Genomic DNA, 9,228 nt, shown 5'->3' on the forward strand with positions numbered 1-9,228 from the left:
AAAATGCACTCCTAACATCCATTTGGTAAAGAATAATATTATGATTAATATCATAAGAGAAAAGTAACCTTATTGCCTCTAATCTTGCAATGAGTGCAAAGGTTTCAGAGAAATCTATGCCTTCTTGCTGACTGTAGCCTTGAGCTACAAGTTTAGCCTTATTTCTTACCATTTATCCTTGATCATTAAACGTGTTTATGAATAACCATTTTGTTCCAGTAATATTCTTCTGATAAGGTTTAGGTACCAGATCCCAAACATCATTTCTTAGAAACTAATTCAACTCTTCTTGCATTTCCATAATCCAACCATTATCAGAAAGTCATTCATCAATAGAAATAGGTTCAGTCATGGAAATTAGTCCTAGCATTGAATGTTCATATCTGAAGGCATACCTCGACTTTTTATGACTATCTTTGTTTCCAAGAATTTACTCTTCTGGATGTGAAGACTTATACTTGAAGGTCTTCTTAGATTGTGATGCTTTTGAGAAGCCAACTTAAGCTTATACAAAATCTTCACCATCTGGATGAGCTTCAGAGGCAAGATCATCTTCTCGACCACTAGCTTATGAAGTTATTGTAGCTTCTAAACATCTAGCTCCTTATGGATTTTTAGCTTATGAACTTCCAACTTATTGACCTTTAGCTCCTGAGGTGTCTTCAGACACATAGATTGAAGGTAGATAAAACAAGAAAGGGGGGTTTGAATTGTTTTGAGAGAATAAAAACTTTTTAGAAATTAGACACACGCAGAAACAAATAAATTCAACACTGGATTTTATACTGGTTCGCTTGAAATTCAAAGTTACTCCATCCCACCCGGCCAAGGTGATTTCTCCTTCAAAAAGGACTTAATCCACTAATCTTGAAAGATTACACAAACAATCGTCTAAGAGAGTAAGGATCTCTTAGCCCTCTCAAGTTTACAGACTTCACAAGTCACTTGAGGATATTTTTCAGCAAATGAATAGAAATACAGTAATGATTAATGCTTCTAGTTAAGCAGAAATTACACAAGGTAAAAGCAAAGAATTATTCACACGTTAGAGCAGTAACTCGTGTGAGAGAATGAAGAATGAATATAATAGGAGTGTTGTATTCTCGTGTGTTTCAGGTATCTTCTTAGAGAGGCATTCCTTCCTTATATAGGAGTGATGAGAAGACCGTTGAAGTATGTTAATGTCAGAATTTGGGGCAATGATGGATGATTAATGTCATTAATCTCTGTGTTCTTTCCAAAACAATTTTGGGGCGCCATAAAATCCTTCCTAAAGTAGATTCTTTCCATAAGAAATTTCCTTCAAAGCTAAGTTTTTTGAATTAGAAGGTTCGAATATCAGAATCTTCATTAAATAAGTGTATCTTCAGAAGATGCTTGTTACTGACTGTCTTCAGAGTTTCTTTTCACTGGATTTCATCATAGCGCAAGGCTTTAGATTCTAGAGTCATTCTTTCGCTTCAAAGTGTCTGATGTCTCTTGTTTAGTTTACGCTTGCGTTGTTCAAAGTCAGAGCTTCTACTTGCGTATCATCTAAGTGGTATCTTAGAACTTGTTTTTGTATCTGATGAGTGTCTATCTGGCTGTTTTGATTAGAGTCCTGCATACTTAGAAAAATTTCGTTAGGGTACCGTTTTTGTTTCATCCTTTGTTATCATCAAAATCTTAGAGATACATTGTAGAAATTAAATTTGTTCTTATAATCTCCCCCTTTTTGATGATGACAAAAAAATCAGAGTGATGATGAAACAATGATGTAATCAAAGTAATATCTCAGAGTCAGATAATAATAAGAGACTCCCCCGTTGGATCAACAGATTTCTCAGAAGTTCTTACCAGACCTTCCTTGTGTGGCGGTTGGTTTGTACCTTAGCTGTTATCCTGCATAATTTTAGTTCTCATAAATCATTAAGATATTAATATTCGTAGTGCATCAAGAGGTTTAGATATGTATTTTTATCAGAGCTGTATTAGTTCTCCCCCTTTTTGTCAGACTCAAAAAGACAAAGAGAGTAAGGCGAGAAACAAATATTCATATATATGAGAAAAACTTGTACAAATAGGCAGCAATTCAGAAAGAGAGCATATAGAAGAAAACATAAGAAAAACATAAGAAGAAAAACAACAAAAAGAGCCTAAGTGCCTAAGGGTTTGGAGGCAGAGGCATCCTTTGGAGCAGTTGAGTCAGCAGGTTCTGAATGTTGTTGTTGACGAAGTCCTGGTGATCCAATCTTTCTCTCATAACTTGTTGCTCATTTTGAAGTTCTTCTAGAGTTTTCAGGACCAGAGGGGCGAAGCCAAAGTTAGATTGCTCCCCCTGAGTCAGAGCATCAACGCTGGCCTTTGCAGCTTCCTCTGCAGCAATGTGTGCTGCTTCTTCAGCTTCGGCTTTGACTTTTGCCTCAGCTTCAGCAACAACTTTCTCTTAAGATTCTCTAAGTCTTTGCTCCTCTTCCAGGAGAGCGTTCTCTTCTGCTTCCTTTCTGGCCTTTTCCTCAGCCTCTCTAACCAAGCGAGCCTGTAGCCTTACTCCAGCATCTCTGATAAAGTCGTTGCGGACTTGTTCAGAGAGGCCTTTCAGTTTGAAGGCTTCAGAGGTCATCCATCTGATCACTCTGTTCCAGTAAATCTTCACTATAGAGGGATCATCACTGATGTCAGAGTTTATAGACAGAGACTTGATCTTCTCCACTGAAGACTCTGCAAATAACATAATTGCTTCTTCTAAGGTGGGGAAGGCAGGTTCTGGTTCTTGGTTGGGGGTTCGGGATGTTGGAAGTGTTTGGGTGGTGTCAGCGGGAGTTTGAGAGGTAGGGATGAAAAAGTCCTCAAAGGGTGGTATGTTGGGGGTATCAGAGGGTGGTGGTGTTGTTTGTTCAGGTGGTGGACTTGGTTGTTGTTTAGAGGGAGGTGTTTGAGGTTTTTCAGAGGGTAGTGTTTGTAGTTGTTCAGATGGTGGTGGATTTTGTTGTTCAGGAGGTGGAGTGGTGGCTTCTGGTTCAAGTTGTGGTTGTTGCTGTGAGGCAAGAGCACATGCCTGAAGTTGGGCTAGTGTGGGGGATTGAGGGACATAAGGTTCTGAGTCAGATGAGAGAACATAGTAAGGTGGAGATGAAGGTCTAGAAGATGAGGGTGAGGTGGTTTTGTTCAACATTTTTGCTATAGAAACGGGTAAGGTAGTGGTGGAGAGATTGAAATTTTGAGATGGTGGATTAGAGAGTTTAGCGGTAGAGGGCGGGGTTTCATATTAGGTATAGATAAGAGTGGTTTAGGGAAGAGAAAAAGCAATTTGTTTTAAATTGACAGAGCGAGAAGGAGGCATAGACTTACTTGGTGAATCAGTCAGAAGGACAGGAGGTCTTGACCCAAACGTTTCTCCCAATTTTTCCTTCTTGGCCTTCTTTGACTTCTCAGAAGGCTCTCACATTCTCTTCATGAAGTTTGGTGGATGCTCAGGTAGCCAATCTACCGAGAACTCTGATATGTCAACGCCTTGGCTTGCAAGATCCTTCAGATAATGTGCCACCACTTATGGAGGATCAATCTTGGAGAAGAGGTAGAGGTTGTTGGGAATCTTCCTCTGATCCTTGAGTGCTTCCCAGGAGGTATCTAAAGTGGGTTTAGACTTGATTTGCTCAATCACCCCCATACTCTTCAGATTGCGAGCATTTAGAGGTCTTCCAATGTCAACAGTGACATCCTCCATCAGATTGTGATGGATCAGGTGATCCATCATCCCACTCTCGATCAGAACATCGGAGATAAGTCTTCCCAGAGGAATGTAGGTTTTGGGTTTCATGTTGTTTTGGGTATCCTTGACATAATCTCTGAGGTATTTGGAGAGCAGCGCTGACAGGTTCGGTTTTATCCCTTTGTGAATGCAGTAGAGAATGCACTTCTGATTCGTATTGATGTAGTCAGAAGAGTTGGAGGCTGGGCAGTGATGGATGGTTCCCAGAATGATCTTCATCCAGACTCGGAGGTTCTGGTGAAGTTCCTTGTTCTTGGAGTGTTTACCTTCAGCGTTCTGTTGAAAGATGGTTGGGGAAATTTCTTGGGACAAGTGCTTTGCGCTAGGGTTGATGTTGTAGATTCTTCTTCCCCCTGTCTTCTCCATGTTCAGAAGGGAGGCGATGGATTTCTCAGTGATTACCATCTTGACCCCTAGAACATATGAGATGATGTAGTGGTCATCTGCGTCTGTGAAGCGCCAGAACTCCTTGACCAAATAGGTGTAGACAAGACCATAGAGTCTTTGAAAATAAGTTTCCTACCCTTGCATTCTCAGTTCCTCAGTGAGGTATATTCCATTGCGCTTCATGTTGACAAAATCTACCAGCGATTCACACAGGACTTCAAGCTTGTCAAAAGGCGTGGCAAGATGAATATGAGGTTCACGATCCAGAATGTGTGGTTCTTTGTAGATTGGGATAGAGACAACACCAGTTGTAGCAGTTGTTTATTAAGAAGAGATGGGAGTTTGTTCCGTTGATTCCATTTGCTGAGAATAGTTGTAGATAAATTGTTGTTGAACATCCATGGAAAACTTTGATTGAAAAATGAAGAACTTGCTGAAGATGATGGTTAACTAATGAAGATGATGAACTTGAGAGAGAAAAGGGGTTTGTGTAAGCCGTGAGTGTAAAAGTGTAAAATTGTGAGTTGTGAAAAGTATAAATACACAAGGAAAGCATGCAAAACGACATCGTTAGAGGTAGTTGAACGATTCAATAATTAATAATGGCACAGACATCAAGTTGACACGCTTAGGGGAGACATGATTACAGCCCATGATGGAAGTCTAATCCCCAAATTAGCATACTGCTCGAGGAGATCTCAAGGGTCTGTCTCTTGATTTCTGCTAGATAACTGTCTAGAAGATCCAAGGTCAGACACAAGATGCCCCACGTGTCGATCTATCTGATCTTCAAGAATACCAAAGGGTTGGATCCTGAGGATTTCTGATTCAGATAACTCCTAACTGGTAGAAGCATCAGAGTCAGATCTAGATACCATATGTTTATTTCAGAGCCTTATTTTGCTAGTTCAAAGAAGCACATTTGGTTTATTCTAGGCAAATTTCAATTTTTAAATGTTTCAGAATAAATGAGAATCTGTCTTTAGCGAGGGGTTTAGTGAAGATAAATTTTAAGGATATTACCCCTTTCTGAACATAGTCTCTTATAAAATGATGTTTTATTTCTATGTGCTTGGCTCTGGAATGCAAGATAGGGTTCTTACTTAAACATATGGCAGCAGTATTATCACATAAGATAGGAACGTTACTCTTAAAAATCTAAAGGTCTTCTAGTTGATTTTTCATCCAGAACATCTGAGTAGTGCATAGTGAAGCTGATATATATTATGCTTCTGCAGTAGACAGAGCGATGGTTGACTGTCTTTTGCTGGCCCACGATATGAGATTGTTTCCCAAGAACTGACAGTTCCCAGAAGTACTTTTACATTCCATTATGTCCCCTGCATAATCTGCATCACAATAACTAGAGAGCCTATACTCTGATGTTTTCTCATACATCAGGCCAAGGTTAGGAGTTCCTTTCAGATATCTTTGGATTCTTTTAACAGTTGTTAAATGGGATTCCCTTAGATCTGATTGGAATCTGGCACAAAGACATACACTTAAAAGAATGTCAGGACGTGTGGCCTTCAGATAGAGAAGAGAGCCTATCATACCACGATAGAGCTTCTGACAAACCTTTTGGCTAACTTCTTCTTTCTCCAGAATGCAGGTTGGATGCATGGGTCTTTTGGATGGTTTGCGTTCTGCCATTTCAAATTTCTTCAGAATGTCTTTTATCTATTTGCTTTGATATACATAAGTAGCTTCTGAAGCTTGATTGATTTGAATTCTCAGAAAGAACTTTAGTTCTTGCATCGGGCTCATTTCAAATTCTGCCTGCATTAGCTCAGAGAATTCTTGACAAACAGAGGGGTTAGCTGAACCAAATATTATATCATCAATGTCATACGGTGAACTGACTTGGGGTATTTTGCTTTTTATCGCAATGTCGCGGATAGCAAGAGTTGCCACCGACTTTTCTTTTATCCAATAAGGAAAGGTGGAAAAGAACAGGAAAGACCTCAATAGATTTTGGGTTCGGGAGGTACATTATACAAAGGGAAGGTGTTAGCACCCTTTGTATCCATGGTTATCCATGGGCTCTTAATTGCTGGATCACTTATATTTTTGTCTAAAAAGTGTTCGTGAATTGTTTAAAAAATGTTTCGAAAAGAGAGTTTAACTTTGTAATGATTCTCGTATGAATCTATACAAAGTATTTATCTCGTTTGATTTTGAAAACGGTCTAGAAAAATGTAACTTGGTAATGATTCGAGTATGAATGTATACCAAGTGGTGATTTTCTAGGATTTGCAAAGTGTGAGGGGTGGAAAATGTTTTAGGTTATGATCCAGTAATTGAGAGTTATACCTTCCTAAGGTCGTTATGGGCATTTCCTATCCTTATGAGGGTAAAACTGTCCTTACTATTGAGAAGTAAGTAGTTTTATCCTTTGGATGTAAAAGGGTCATCGTAGGGTCATCGATAGGTCATTGAAGGCAACAGTTGTAAGGATACCTTAGCATTCGAAGGGCGATCATCATTTAACCGTAGGCTACACCGAAGGGTCATCGAGGGACAAAAATCGTATTTTCGAAGGCAACATCCGAGGGACCATGATTTATTTTATGATGATTTAACCGAAGGGCCGTTGCTAAGTGTATCCCTACATTCGCGGGACATGACCGTTATACCGTAATACCGTAGGGCAAAAGAGAGGTCCAAGATCACATATTTAGAGGCCATATTTTAAAGTTAATTAGGTAATTAGGGTGAATCTCCACATTAAAATCAATACATTAAAAATAATACATTAAAATTAATTACATTAAAATTAATTAAGCAATTTAGGGCAGCTCTTCACAAGGGTATCCCACAAATAAAGTGGAAGACCTAAACAACAATCTTTTCCTGGGGTGTGTGAACCTTTGCAACATTCAGCAAACGGGTTAGAATACCAAATCAGGGTGCAATCGAGGATTACACCGCAAAAGAAATCACAACAGTAATATGATCAGATAAACAATGCCTGGCTATGATAAAACATAAATGAAAAATCAGAATAGAAAAGTCGGCTGCTGTCAGGTTCGCGCCTGCCTCGCCTAGCGAAGGCTTAGCGAATACTCGCTTCATGCTCGCTTAGCGACGTGCTAGCGAGCGACTGCGGATTCTGGTTTTGATATCAGTACAATTTCAACCAATTTTATGCCTTATGGCTTTCATTACAGCAATTATATGGTTAATCATTTAAGGTATTCAAGTGCACACTACAATTCACATGACAAACTTAAGATATTTTCATAAATTTAATCATAATGCCATATGCAAATTAAGAACATAAGGTAGTAATAGCAATGCCAACCTGTTTGTAATCGAATTGCAACCTTGAATTGGCCGACCGGATCGAATTGAGCGGAAGTGACCTTGCTGCCGCCGGCTTTTCCTTCAGGGTTTCTCGGAATTCTCAGGGTTAGCCTCCAGGGTTTTCCGTCTGTGAGCGCGAGGGTTTGCTTGCTAGGGTTCTCCTTTCGTCCTTTTTCGTTCTCCCTTTTCATTACTGAAGTGCTGGTATTTATAATGCTCTTTTTCATGACCTAATGGGCTCAGAATGAAGCCCGAAATTTTCTGTTGTCTGTCAGCTTCGCTAGGCGAGCGTGTAGCGAACGTGTAGCGAACGTTCGCTAGGCGAGCGTGTAGCGAACGTGTAGCGAACGTTCGCAAGGCGAGCGTGTAGCGAACGCGTAGCGAACAGGCCAGTTTGGGCCATTTTCTGGATTGGGCCATTCGTGAGCTGGGCCTTTGTTCCTTTAAGATCAGTGTCATAAAAATGAGTCGGAGTGCCCTGAAAAATGTCTTGAAATATTAATGGGCAAATTTTGGGGTATGACAATCAACATATATTTGGCATATCATGAGATCATTTCTAATGTTTTGACAGAAGAATGTAGAGTCAACCTTTCCTCTAATAAAATCATGTTCTAGAAGAAAGTTGCTTAGTCTTTCATACCAAGCTCTAGGAGCTTGTTTTAGACCATACAATGATTTTTTCAGTTTAAAAACATGTTCTGGACATCTAGAGTTTTCAAAACCTGGAGGTTGATGAACATACACTTCTTCTGATATATAACCATTAAGAAATGCGCTCTTGACATCCATCTGATATAATTTGATGGAATGATTTACAGCAAATGAAACAAGTAAGTGAATGCATTCTAACCTGGCAACTGGAGCAAAGGTTTCATTATGGTCAATGCCTTCTTGTTGATTGTAACCTTGTGCCACCAGTCGTGCTTTGTTTCTGACTACTTCTCCCTTTTCATTCAATTTGTTTCTGAATACCCATCTTTTTCCAATGATATGAGTTTCTTTAGGCTTTGGGACAAGATCCTAGACGTCATTCTTTGAGAATTGATCCAATTCTTCTTTCATTGCAAGAACCCAATCATTGTATTGAAGTGCCTCATCACAAGAAGTAGGCTCAATCAGAGATACTAATCCCAGAGGAGTTTCTTCAGATACTTTGAATGTTGACCTAGTTCTGACAGGTTCATCCTTGTTTCCAAGAATAAAATCTTCATAGATGTTTGGGCGATTTCTTGATCTTTTCTCGATAGTTGAGATTTTAGTTGTATATGGACTTTGTTTCTCAGCTTCTTCGGATGCTTTAGTCTTTTCGTCAGAACCTGCAAGAGTTATCTCCAAATCTGCAAGTTTCTCAACTAGCTTTGACTTTTCAGGGTCAAGCTTATCATCAAATCTAACATGTATTGAATCTTCCACAATTTTAGTTTCTGTGTTGTATACTCTGTAGCCTTTAGAGCATTATGAGTATCCTAACATAATACCTTTTTGTGCTTTTGAATCAAACTTGTTCAGATGTTCTTTAGTATTAAGAATAAAACATGAGCATCCAAAAGGATGGAAATAAGAAATGTTGGGTTTTCTTCCCTTGCACAGTTCATAGGGGGTCTTCTCCAGAATAGGTCTTACATAAATTCTATTCTGAATATAAAACGTTGTGTTTGTGCATGCGTGTAATGATAAGAAAAAGGAGATTTGGGTTTGTCATCTGTAGAAGATTTATCTTCACTAGGATCATACCATATTCCTCTTTTATTATTCTGACTGACTCCATAAATCATGGATGC

General features: G+C 39.2%; 1 protein-coding gene across 1 annotated transcript; it reads right to left on the bottom strand.

Annotated features, from left to right (window-relative positions):
• Positions 1–1,869: 1,869 nt before the first annotated feature.
• LOC127137334 (vegetative cell wall protein gp1-like) lies at positions 1,870–3,154 on the bottom strand. The gene is made up of 2 exons (XM_051063806.1): positions 2,615–3,154; positions 1,870–1,881 (listed from the first exon to the last, which is right to left on the bottom strand). The coding sequence occupies exons 1-2, from the start codon at positions 3,152–3,154 to the stop codon at positions 1,870–1,872; spliced, it is 552 nt and encodes a 183-aa protein (XP_050919763.1).
• Between the last annotated feature and the right edge of the window lie 6,074 nt (positions 3,155–9,228).

This window comes from Lathyrus oleraceus, chromosome 4 (genome assembly GCF_024323335.1).
Source record: "Lathyrus oleraceus cultivar Zhongwan6 chromosome 4, CAAS_Psat_ZW6_1.0, whole genome shotgun sequence".
In the NCBI taxonomy this organism is placed as follows: domain Eukaryota; kingdom Viridiplantae; phylum Streptophyta; class Magnoliopsida; order Fabales; family Fabaceae; genus Lathyrus; species Lathyrus oleraceus.